This window comes from Urocitellus parryii, chromosome 3, assembly GCF_045843805.1.
Source record: "Urocitellus parryii isolate mUroPar1 chromosome 3, mUroPar1.hap1, whole genome shotgun sequence".
Lineage (NCBI taxonomy): Eukaryota > Metazoa > Chordata > Mammalia > Rodentia > Sciuridae > Urocitellus > Urocitellus parryii.
In genome coordinates, this window is record NC_135533.1 from 87,287,941 (window position 1) to 87,301,153 (window position 13,213).

A 13,213-nucleotide genomic window follows, 5' to 3' on the forward strand; every position below is an offset into this window, starting at 1 on the left:
AGACCACAAATGGAGGTCCAGCCCTAAACTATCCATATACATCTGGACTATCACATGGGAAAGGAAGAACTTCCGTGTTCTTCAAGCCACACTAATTTGGAGTCTCTCTGTTACAGCACTTAGCTATATCTCAACTAGTACAATAACTCAATATATATCCATTAGGAAGTGTATGCAGTCTGGAAACAAGATTCCCAAGCTAGTGCTGTTTGGGATCAATACTAAATTTGGAGAATGACCACCCTACAGTCAAAAATGTACACACAGAGAGGCATTTAGAATATTTGGAGGCTTTAATATTATTGTCTCTGAATTCAGATGAATGAATAAACAAATCCTTGAGCCAGGCAAGGTGGTTGATGCCTATAATCCCAGTAGCTCAGGAGGCTGAGACAGGAGGATCGTGTGTTCAAAGCCAGACTTAGCTACTTAGCAAGGCCCTAAGCAACTTAGCAAGACCTTGTCTCTACATAAAATATAAGAATGGGGCTTATATTTTATGTGGCTTAGTGGTTAAGCATCCCTGGGTTCTATCCCCGGTACAAAAACAAAAAAAAATCTTTGTATGGGATCCCACACCTACAGGCTCCTCTCTGGTTATAATTCATTAAAAGGCTGTTTTAGTCTGTGTTCACAAAGACAGAATCAAAACATCACACAGGGAGAGAATTTGCTAGCACAATGCATAACCTCTTTATAAATCTCTATAACAAGTCACAACTAAAAATATTTAAAATGTCTTTGACTTTTTTTAACTATCCAGTGTTCAAATTTTCTTACTTTCTCAAAAATTAGGTATTGATTTGGAGTTTTTCATTTGTTTGTTGTGAGGGATTGCAAGGCTGGAGATGGAACCCGGGGCCCTGAGAATGAACGCTCAGCATGGGCTCTACCACTATACTACATCTCCAGTCCTGGTGTAGGATTTGAATCAGAATCCAACGGGTTGGCAATATCTCTTGAATATTTTAATCTCTGCCTCTTGATTTGTCTTCTTGCACCTTATTTGTCATAGAAATCAGGTCATTCTTCCTATAGAGTTTCACACAAGCTGGACTTGCACGTGGCATCCCCCTGGAGGTACTGAAGATGTTCCTCTCTCCTGTGCATTTCCTATAACCCAGAGGTTTCCTATAACCAGAAGTTTCATCAGATTTAAGGATACTGTTATGCTAAGAACTACTAAACAACTTTCATCAAGCTAGTTTTGATTTCATTAAAAATCTTTAGAAGTTCTTTTTCAAATTCTCATTTTAAAATGAATACTTTCTTACCTTCCTATCCAGAATATATGACTTAAGTTTTACAGCAAAAGCCCTAAAGTATTCTTCTAGATGAGAGAAAAGGAAACTTGGACCAGGTAGAGATTATTTTAGGCCTATGGACCATATGGTCTCATTTTAACTTCCCTGTTGCAATGGCTCAAATTCACCAGTGCAGCATGAAGGCAGACATAAACAACACATAAATAACAGGTGTGTGCTACAGCTTGGATTCTGAACATCCCAGAAAGGCCCTTGTGTTGACAGCTTGGTTCCCCCCTGCAGTGCTACTGGGAGGTGGTGGACCTTTAGGAGGTGGGGCTTAGTAGAAGGAAGTTAGATCCTTGAGGGTGTGCCCTTGAAGAGGATATTGAGATCCTGGCCCCTCCCTGTACCCCTCCCAAACAAGCATTTCCTAGCTGCCTTGTGAGGTGGGCCTTGTCTTTGCCATGTGCTCTCATGTTGATGTGCTACCATATCACACGCCCAAAAGCAATAGAGCCAACCGACCATGGACTTAAACCTCTGAAACTATGAGCCAAAATATATCTTTCCTCCTTATAAGTTGTTTATCTGAGATATTTTGTCACAGTGACAAAAAGATGACCAACAGAGTGTGTCTGTTCCAATTAAATTTTATTTACAAAACGGGCAGCTGCTGCAGGATGTAATTTGCTGACTCTAGTTCTAATGGATCAAAAGTTTAATTTATACCATGCTTGTAATTCCAGCAGCTCAAGAGGTTAAGGCAAGAGGATTATGAGTTCAAAGCCAGCCTCAGCAAAAATCGAGACATTAGGGCTGGGGTTGTGGCTCAGCAGCAGAGCACTCGCCTACCATGTGCGAGGCCCTGGGTTCAATCCTCAGCACCACATAAAAATATAAATAAATAAAGATATTGTGTCCGAATTACAACTAAAAAAAAATAAATATTAAAAAAAAAAGAAGCTGTCTCTAAATAAAATACAAAATAGGGCTGGGGATGTGGCTCAGTGATTGAGTGCCTGAGTTCAAAAAAATGTTCGACTTACAAAATACATATACAACTAGCAAAGATAAAATGTGACCAGTGTGGGTTTTTTGGAAAAGTTTCCTCTCTGGCACAAAAAATGGTAAACTATCTAATCAACACACTTACCTAAATATGGATTCTGATTAAGTCAGTAACTGGTAGCAGAGAGAGGGTTGATGAAGAGAATTCAAGACACTTCTACTCAATAAAGGTTCATGGAACAAAGGACTATGCAAGCATCACAAGAGGATCTTAAGATGAATAAAAGATAACACCCCATCCCTCAAGGCCCAGCAGACTAGTGGAAAAGAGGAAACTATAAGGAGAAAATAAGCCAAACATATAATATATATAAGGAGTATACTTATTTGCAATAAGTATCACAAAGAACAACATGATAACATCAATGTTCAAAGAAAAAATAACATCAGTAAAAACAAGGGACCTCCATGGGCAAGAAAATATTGTGTAAAAATAAGTACAAGTTGTCTCCTTGCCTGGATACCAGGGAATTTTGGTAAAAGTGAGTCTTTATGTCTAAAGTCCATTCTCTACCCCTCCTCTTCATCCTTCCAAATCCAGACCAGTGCTCTGCAATAGCTACAAGCAAAGTGTGAGAAGGAGAATCCTAAAGGACAGCCCAACTCACCTTCTTGCTTTTCTAAGCTGTCTTTGCCTGCACAGTTGTCTGGGTGGTCATCAGCTGGAGAAAAAATCTGGGAAAAATTGAACTCATCCTCTCCCGTCCACCAGCCTTGACTCTGAGCGTAAGTCCTGAGTTCAGGGTGCTCCGCGTCCATCTTTGTAGTGAGGGAAAGCTGATTGCAGATGCACTTTACTCCCTCTGCAGAGTACAAAGCAAGTACACTTAGGAAAACTTAATCAGGAAATGGAAATTCATGGGAAATCCTTCCTTGGAACACTGACTTTATGGGAAGGAATGAATTCAAATTTTGAAGCAAGAAACACAATCTTGGTCCCCTTTCTAGTTCCACCAATATTGACTGGCATCATCACATTTGAAATGTGGCATAATAACTTTATTGCTCTTAAATTCACAATCAAAATGAAATACACAAGGCCCTTCATTCTAAATAACCCCAAGTGTGCATCACCTACAAGAGAAGTAAAAGGTCCTCTGGAAGAGGTAGTGCTGACAAGATTTAGAAATTCCTCCACAAAAAATGCTTTGTAGCATCCACAGGTCCCTCCTCCCCAGTCTGACTCTTTTTCACCTGGTAGCACCACCCCCACTCACCCAAATACACACACACACACACACACACACACACACACACACAATCTATAATGCAAATCAGATACTTCTTTGTTCAACATTTTTTCAACATTTAGAAAAACACGTGGCAATGATAATGAATCATTTCAGAACAAGGAATGGCCAGACACAGTGGCACATGCCTTTAATCCCAGCAGCTCAGGAGGCTGAGGCAGGAAGATCTCAGGTTCAAAGCCAGCCTCAGCAATTGAGCGAGACTATAAGCAACCTAGTGAGACCCTGATTCAAATTTTTAAAAATTTAATAAAGGACTGGGGTCAATCCCTGGTACAAAAAAAAGTGGGGAGAATGTACTTATAAATATATGTGTGTCTAGATGTATGTGTGAAAAATATATGGAAATATTTTCCATATATATATATATATATATATATATATATATATATATATATAGCTAAATGAACTCAGAAAGGACTGCTTTCTGAGTACACTCTCCCTTAATGAATGAGGATTAGGTGAGAATCCTCTCAGCTGACAGACTTGCTCTGTTTCTTCAATTTCTTTCTTTCTTTCTTTCTTTCTTTCTTTTTTTCAGTTGTATATGGACACAATATTTCTATTTATTTATTTATATGTGGTGCTGAGAATTGAGCCCAGTGCCTCTACATGCTAGGCAAGTGCTCTGCCACTGAGCTATAACTCCAGCCCTGTTTCCTCCATTTCTGTATTTGCAGGCTGAGCTTCAAACACATGGAGAGCAACTTGGCCTTTAAGCTTGAGATGGTGTTCAGAGTGCAAACATCAAGCTATCAGGGCTAGTGCACAAGACCCATTCACAATTGTTGCTCCCAGGGAACATGCTGAGCTTCCAAATTCTTGAACAATAAAGTGGGAGAAAGCAAGTCAGCCTAAACTATAAGCTGCTATAGAGCCATTACTTCCTAAAACCCAGTCCCTAGAGGCAGGCTCAGTGCTGGGCTAAGTGCACCCAGGATGTTTTGCTTCACTGATTTACACTTCCAAAATAAGCACTCCTGGATGATGGTCACTGGTCTTTTTCCACTCATTTTTTTTTTCAGAGCATACCACAGGAGTCAAATTATAAACAATTTAAAAATTTTTAAAAATTGTTTTAGCCTAAACTGGTGATTTTGATATCATTTATACTAAGTTTTATTTTTTGTTTTTCGGGTTTTTTTTTTTTCACAAACAGCTCCACAGATGTTACTCTCCTAGAGGGCTGATTTATGGTCGACATTTGCTTTTAGGAATCACCATTTGGAGGACAGAGCACATTAATCCTACTGCCATCGATCACACTACTGCTGGGATCACAGGACAAGAAATCGATAAGCCCAAGAAATGATTGTGTGTGTGTGTGTGTTTTTTAATTTGAATTTTTAGTGAAAGACAACATTCATTTTGTGGAGATGGATTTTTTAAGCTATATTTTGAAGGGGCTTGGCTTTTGAAATGAAGTTATAGATCAAAACGTCTTTGATTCTACTTAAAAGCAATATGATGGCTTTGAAGCACGGCCCACTAGCCTTCTCAATGGAACCATTCAACAGGAAGACTTCAGGGGCTGGGTTGTGGCTCAGCGGTAGAGCGCTCGCCTAGCATGTGCAAGGCCCTGGGTTCGATCCTCGGCACCACATAAAAATAAATAAAATAAAGGTATTGTATCTATCCACAACACTTCCTCTTAGGAAAGGAGTTCGAGGGCTGGGGTTGTGACTTAGTGTGAGGCACTAGGTTCAGTCCCCAATACCACATATAAAAAAAATACTAAATAAACAAAATAAAGGTATTGTGTCCATATACAACTAAAAACATTAAAGAAAGGAGTGTGAGGTGAGGTTCCTGCACTGTGGGAAAGATGGAGACCTGATGGGCCACACAGGTCTTTCAGTATAAATACTGAAAGAGTTGGGCAAAGTGGGCACAGGCCCTGCTGGTTCCATGCTATGTAGAGAGGGGTGGAGAAATTCCTGTGGTTGCTGAGGGACCCCTAGCCCATTCAATAGTCTTATGGAATGAGAAAACACCACTCCCTTATCCAGGCAGACACCACCTTCACACAGTTTGACCAGGAAACCACTATCCAGATTTCTCTGCCTCCAGGGGCAACGAACTGTGTATGGGGTTCAATGTGCCCAACATCCAGAGAAGCCCTGATCACTGGACTTTGTGCACAGGAAACAAGTATGACTTCCAGTTACTGAAACAGATCTGCTTCTAACTCAGGTCAGATCTGGCGCCAGTCACCCCTAAGGCAAGTGTGGCAAACAGGTTTCGTCCCAACATCTTTTCTGATTCATTGGTAAATTAAGTTGAAAAAAATACAGAGGCCAACTATAGGTTCAATAAGAAGTATGCAGGAATCTACTAGCCATGTCTTTGTGGACACAGGAGGGAAGAGTGGCAGTGCATGTGCTATGCATTTATCATTCTGTCCTAAAGAATGTAAGAGTATGTCACTGGCCAATCCTCAGAACTCTTGGAAGCCTTTTAACCCATTCTGGGATCCAATCCCGTCTAGAATAGGAGAGTGCTGAGGTACTGATTCAAGGTCACCACTCCCACCTCTAATGCTTCCTTCCCTGTGCTGTCTTAGGAGCCAGGGCCACAGAACAGCAATTTTATGAGCACTAAATCCTTCCATGAGGATTATCAAGTTCTCTGCCCTTCTAGGATCATTGCCTCACAGAGAAATGGCCTGATTGGTCTAGGGTAGTACTGAATAGTCCTCATACAGATCCAAACTCCTTCTTTTAGAGGACCATTCCAACCACAAACAGCTACAGGGCACGGTAGCTGCTTCGAACTCAGGTCAGTTTCCCGTTGAAGGGATTTGTTGATCTATTCTCAATGACCAACCTGGTCAATAGAGTAACAGATTGAGTCATGCAGCAGCCTGTAGTCAGAATTGGTTCCTGCCCGGAAAGCAAACAGAAAATAGGAAATGTTAGGAATATGCTTCCCAAGGGCCAGCATCCCTTCACTCCAGATTCAGAAAACCCCAGGTGCATCTCCAGAAACAGATGCCCAGGAGTGAACGGGTGTGCTTAGGCATGAAGAGCCAGCACAGTCAGGGGCTGCACGGTAGCATGATTTCTCTGGGTCTGGTGCTGTGGGTCCAGCCAACATCCATCTCAGTCTTTCACATGCTCAAAACCACTCACCTGTGATTTTCTCAGCAGCCCAGTACTTCCCTACGGTCTCAAGCACCCAGGCCTCGTCTCGATCCACAAGCAGATACGCACTTTGGAAGCTATGGCAGGAGTTTGCATCTTCGTAATAATTCCCACCTTGTCCATGTTCTTCCAACAAGGAGACGATGACATCTAAGGCTTCTTTAGCTGTTGTCCCTCTTTCTAAACCAAGCCTGAAGTCAGGAAATGAGAAGTGTTCCTCAGTCATTTCAACCCACATGATTATTGTCATAGCAACCAAAGACCAAGACAAGGCCCAGGCCTGAAGCACACCAATGCATGTACGATGTTCAATTTGCAGACCAACATGCAAACCAATCAACGATACTTTCAACTCAAAATACCTCTATCACACATTCAGTTACAAATGCAAAAATCATCCCCCTTCTGCACAGACAGAATCAGGAACCAGCAGCTTTTTCCCCTGGAAAGGAAGGTCGGCCCCCTCTTTCTCTGTGCTGACTCCTTCTCCCATGAATCTGTCTGGCTCAGCTCTAACCCTCAGCAAGCCCTGTGCTTCCTCCTGACTCCTACCTAGACAAAAGGAAATCTCTGCCCAGCCCAGCTTTGCCCGCCATCATTCTATACAGGTGTTTTGGTTATTGCTACATATTGTGTCCCTTCAAAATTCATATGACGAAACCTGATCACCCAATATAATGATACTAGGCAAGGGGGCTTTTGGGAAATGACTAATCATGGAGGAACCTTATGATGGGATTAGTGTTTGTATGAAGGAGGCCTTGCCCCATCTACCATGTGAGGACACAGCAAGAAGGCACCACCTGTGAGTCGGATATGCGTTCACACCAGACACCAAAAGTTGGCACCTTGAACTTGGACTTCCCAGCTCCTAAACTATGAGCAATAAGTTTCTGTTGTTTATCAGCATCCTATTTATAGTTATCTCAGTCTGGATGTTCTAAGACAATTAGTAATAAAAGTATTTGATTACCATTCTCCTCTGTGTATATAATTTGCTCAGAGATCTCATTAGAAATGGTTGTCTAGGAGGCCATGCTCCATCCTTTTTCTACGTATTTCCCTCCTACCTATCAGCCTACAGCAATTGGTGTGGCTTACAACTTCAGTTATCAAAAGAACACACCTTCCTTCTAAAGTGAGACATCCATCCTGGCCCTTCCAATTAATAAATCCTTTAAAAAGAGTACAGATACTGCCCTCTGTGTGACCATAGGCAGTTTACATAATACATTTGAACTTCAGTTTTATGACATCCATGAAATTGGTTCCTCTATCATTGGGTTACAATGGATATGAGTTTCATGAGATAATGAACATGAAAATAGATGGCCTGGGGCTGGGGATATGGCTCATCGGTAGAGCATTTTCCTGGCATGCATGAGGCCCTGGGGTCCAACCCCCAACCCTGCAAAAGAAGAGAAAAAAAAAAATAATGGCATAGTGCCTAGGACCAAATAAATGATGAGTAGATTTCAGGGGGCAGAACACTGTCACAGAGAAATCTGCAATTCAGAAATAAAGAACTAACTTCTCTCTCTGGTTTAACTACTCACAGGCAGTATGATCTTAAGTAACGTCTTCTTTTCAAACCTCTATTTTCTTATTGGTAAAGTAAAAACATTTCTACCTCCCTCCTCAGGCTGGTATGAAAGAAGATGGTACATCATACGTATTCAGTTCATTTATTCATCTGATCATTCAAATTGTAAGTCTGCTGGCAAAAATTCAAGAGTCTTAGAGCAAAGCTACTGAGATGGTGGTACAACAAGCCTGTTCTTGGTGAATTTTCAACACAAGAAGCAGTAGCTATTAAAATTCACCCAATTCAGTGCTTTCTGAAGGAGCATTCCACTGTGCTGTCATGGAGAAGAAAAGATAATGTAGCCACAAGCTATGGACTTATTCTATAACAGGCTTATTTTCATAGTCGATTTATTACGTACCGATTCATTTGAAATTTCACATTCTAAGCTCATTTAAGAAGGCTTGGTTACAAAGCTCTGATCTACAAAGCTGAACCCTAACGCCTTAGGAGAGTGATACAAAATTTTAAAAATAACCCTGATCCTTTTGTGGTTCACAAGCATGGGGATTGGGTTTGCCCACAGTTGTCTGGGAGACACCGCCCTCAAACCTACCACATTGGCACATGACCCACCTGACATGAAAAGAAAAAAAAAAAAGAGCAAGCTCACTGAAAGATAGAATTAAGTAGACTTTTCTGCTCAAGGTTGTCTTCTCCAAAAAGCAGCAGCAAGAGTGAGAGCTCATCTTATCTTGAGGATCTGAGCAAACCAGTGTGCTGTGAGACCTGCATCACCAGAACTGCACCTGGAAGGCCTCCTTTCTCCTTCCCAGGGTCCCTGGTGGGCCCTGGTCACAATGCCTCCTACACCCGCTCCAGCAGATTCTGCTCCCAGGGCCTTTGCAGGGCCCCAACTGACCCATGCAAGTCTATGTAGGGACAGGTGAACACGTAGCCATGCTCAGTAGCCCCATCTTTGGAGGCTGGGATCTCTCTAATGTTCTCTGGATATTCAGCCTGTTTACCTTCCACTGAAATGTGTGCACTTGCCTCCACCCTGACTTGGATGCCCTACATGCACAGCAGGACCTCAGCACCCCACTACAGACATAATTGTGGTTTCACTCTCCTCCTCAGACCAGGACCATGGGTGGCTCCGTGAACCCACATGACCACCTCCAGCTAGTCTCCCAACCATAGAATGAAGACAGGACCACCAGCTCCTCAGTGCAAGGCCACAAAGAACATCAGGGTTCTGTACTCTCCTCTGAGACTGAGAGATGCAGGAGAATCCCATGTCACTGAGTGTGGAGGAAATGCCACCGATACCAGGCCTGTGGTAATCCTGGGACACACCCAGCATCCAGAGGCCTATTTTAATGCTGTTTTCAACTGCTTTGCCTCCTAGATGGAGTGATTCATGTGGTTCCAAATAAGAACAGCACTTTTCTGGCCCCAGTGCCTCACTTCCCTTCCACCACCCCACATTAGCCTGGGTAAGATCAGGTTAGGAAGAGGGATGAAATTGAATGAGCCAAAGTTATAGTCTCATTCTGAGATCTACTTTCAGTGTAACTCAGATCCTTCCAAACTGTATGCTTTGTCCAGGTTGTTCTGGGCCTGAGAGTTAACTGCTCCTAAATGCAATTCCTAGTTTTATGGGAAAATATTTATTTGGGGCTCACAGCCTTGTCACAGGTATGTCAAGCTAGCCCCACCCCATCCTGAAAGATTTACACATCTCACAAGGAAGAAGAGAAACACCTGCACATTCTTTACTTAAAGCCCCTTTAAGAACTCTGCATATCTTTTCAATATCTGTGCCTCTAGAGACAAGAGGGACCCTGTCCCTTTGTATGCCAAATAAGGTAAAACTAAGTTATAACTAGATTTACTGTGGGATATGTAATTGCTGCCCCTGGAAAACAAATGAAAACAGTCGACACCCCTCCCCTTAGCCTGGGGTTCTTAGAGGACTCTGCCAATTACCTTCCTTCTTCCCATAATCAACAAGTTTGTAAGTCCCCTCGGGGGGGTAATAGCTGTTATGACTTAGATATGAGGTGTCCCCCCAAAAGCTCATGTGAGACAATGCAAGAAAGTTTAGAGGTGAAATGATTGGGTTATGCGAGCCTTCAGTGCATTAGTGCTCTGATAGGGATTAACTGGGTGGTAATGATAGGCTGAAAGGGTGTGGCTGGAGGAGGTGGGTCACCAGGGGTGTGCCTTTGGGGTTTATATTCTGTACCTGGAAAATGGAGCTTTTCTCTGCTTCTGGTACCCAGGTCCTGAGCTGTTTCCTCCATCACACCTTTCTCCATGATGCTCTGCTTCACCTGGGCCCAGAACAATGGAGTTGGCCATTTATGGACTAAGACCTCTGAAACCATGAGCCAAATAAACTTTTATGTCTCTAATTGTTCTTGTCAGATCTTTTGGTGACAGCAGCTAAAAATCTGACTAAAACAATGGCCTTCTGGACATTAAAAAATTCCCAGCCTTCAACCAGAGGGCTGGTCGTAGGAAGGTAAGGCTGTGAACTGATCGTACATGTCCCCCCGCCCCCAAAATTTGTATGTTGAAGCCCAACCCCCAATGTGATGGTACTTAGAGGTGCCTTTGGAAGGTGATTAGGTCATGAGGATGGAGCCCTTGTGATGAGATTAGGGTCTTTATGAAAGAGACACCAGATCTTGTCCTCTTTCTGCTGTCACGTAAGGGCACAAAGAACAGGCAGGGTCTGCAAACCAGAAAGTGAGTGCTCACCAGACACTGGATCTGCTGGCACCCCGATCTTTAACTTCCCAACCTCCAGAAGAGAAATAAACATCTGTTGTTTAAACTCTCCAGTCTATGGCACCTTTATCATAGCAGCCCAAATCAACTAAGAAAGGTCACAAGTGGATGTTAAGTGCTGCATTGATTTGGGAATTTAAAATTGATGGAAACACATGGTTTTGGACTGCACTTCTACACTAGGCTCCAACATACCAGACCAGACCAGACCAGACCAAAAGGGAATCGCGCAGGCCAAATGCCCCACAATCAAACTAAAAGCTTTGCTAGGTGCAGTGGCACACTTCTATAATCCCAGCAGCTCCAGAGGCTGAGGCAAGAGAATCACAAATTCAAAGCCAGCCTCGATAATTTAGGAAGGCCCTAAACAACTTAGCACGAACCTGTCTCTAAATAAAATTCAAAAAGGGCTGGGGAGGGGCTGGGGTTGTGGCTCAGCAGTAGAGCGCTCACCTAGCATGTGCGAGGCCCTGGGTTCGATCCTCAGCACCACATAAAAACAAATAAACAAAATAAAGGTATTGTGTACAACTAAAAAAAAAAAATTTAAAAAAAAAAAGAAAAAGGGCTGTGGAGGGGCTGGGGTTGTGGCTCAGTGGTAGAGCGCTTGACTCCCATGTGTGCGGCACTGGGTTCAATTCTCAGCACCACATAAACATAAATAAATAAAATAAAGGTATTGTGTCCATTTACAACTAAAATACTTTAAAAAAAAGAGTTTTAAAAAATAAATTTTTAAAAAAAGGGCTGGGGATATGGCTCAGTGGTTAAGCGCCCCTGAGTTCAATTCCTGGTACCAAGTGGGTAGGAGGGACTGAAGCTTTAAGGGAGCACGAAATACTCCAATTTTTTATTAAAACAATAGATTCCAGTCTGCCTGAGTCAGCATAACAAGGAAGTCCCTTCTGCTTTCACACTTCCAAAAACGTAACCTAAAATAACCTAATGTTAACCAATCCATTTTTCCCCTGCTCTTCTGTCTCCTTGTTTCCATTTTATAAAACCACTGTTCTGCTATTGCCTCATGGGAATATTATTTTGCATAATGAAGGCTACCCTGATTCATGCGTCACAAATAAATGCCAACTTGACCTCAAACTAAATTTGCCATCATTTTGACTTTTGACAGAAGGCAGGGTGTGTGATTTGGGGGCTCCGTTCCACCTCTCAGTGTCCGGAGCTTCCTGTCTCATTAGAGTAGGACTGCGATCTAATGCAGAGAGGAGTGGTTCACCTGAGGTTAGCAGGTCCTGGTATTTCTAGCCCAGCCACCATCTAGCCTTGGTGCTGTGGGCAAGTCCTTAAACTCCAGCTTCCTCATCTACTAAATTTAAGTAAACAAACAGACCAATGTCATGGCTGGTTGTGAGAACTGAATGAAATACATGCACATATGTCTTCCTAGAGTGATCAGCGAGCTAGAACTAATGGCAGTTCGTTCCTCCTACGGTGATCAGCCTCCCTTCAAATCACCTGTGAGTTTCCACATGCGTGAACCACCTAAAGATAAACTACAGGGCTTTCCAAATTTTCACACTGGCTTCTTTCCAGTGACTTTTGTATTGATGCTCTTGCCATGCTGAGGGGCTGACGAGATGTGTCCAGAATTATAAAATATTCTGAAATACTGAGATTGACTGGGTTTTTGTGCCAACATTAAACACAGATAGGATGAGCAAAAGTTGATCTAAAGATAAAGAAAATAATAAGGCAGTTATGCAAAGAAGAGACTTGGAACACTGAAGGAATGGGGTGACCTGTCCTAGCCAGCCATAAGTGTTATCAAGGAAAATTCTAAATAAACCTTCTTTTTTCACTTGCTCTTAATTGACTTATAAAAAAACAACAGTAATTTTGGAGGACACACAGCTAGGCAATAACATTATTAGTCCCCCACTGGCTTTGTTGTAGATGATACCTGTGGGTTATGACAATAGCTCTCTAGGGTCCTTCAGGGACCTGAGGCCTACTGTTGCTGAAAGTGACTCTTCACTTGGGCCTACACATGTTGGATGGGCAACTGGGATGGGATAAAAAGGCTGGCATCTCTATCTTCATACTGTGTCTCTCTCCTTTGTTGCCTCAACATCTGAGCCTGATTCTACTCAGCCCTGCTGAGAACATTGGAGAAATGTTTTCTGCAAAGTATAATATAGGGTTGACTTTACCAGACTTGCCTTG

General features: G+C 42.5%; 1 protein-coding gene and 1 non-coding gene across 2 annotated transcripts in view; one reads left to right on the plus strand and one right to left on the minus strand.

The window, feature by feature from the left end:
- Scrn1 (secernin 1) overlaps positions 1-13,213 on the minus strand; it is a 59,983-nt gene that overhangs the window by 12,268 nt on the left and 34,502 nt on the right. Inside the window, exons 4-5 of the mRNA XM_077796770.1 lie at positions 6,697-6,899; positions 2,924-3,118 (exon numbers count right to left, since the gene is read on the minus strand). Of these exons, the coding sequence (XP_077652896.1) occupies positions 2,924-3,118; positions 6,697-6,899 (398 nt within the window). The remainder of the gene's footprint in view (positions 1-2,923; positions 3,119-6,696; positions 6,900-13,213) is intronic.
- LOC113191751 (small nucleolar RNA U13) lies at positions 8,776-8,875 on the plus strand. The gene has a single exon (XR_003301935.2). It is a non-coding gene; the product is annotated as a small nucleolar RNA U13 (small nucleolar RNA).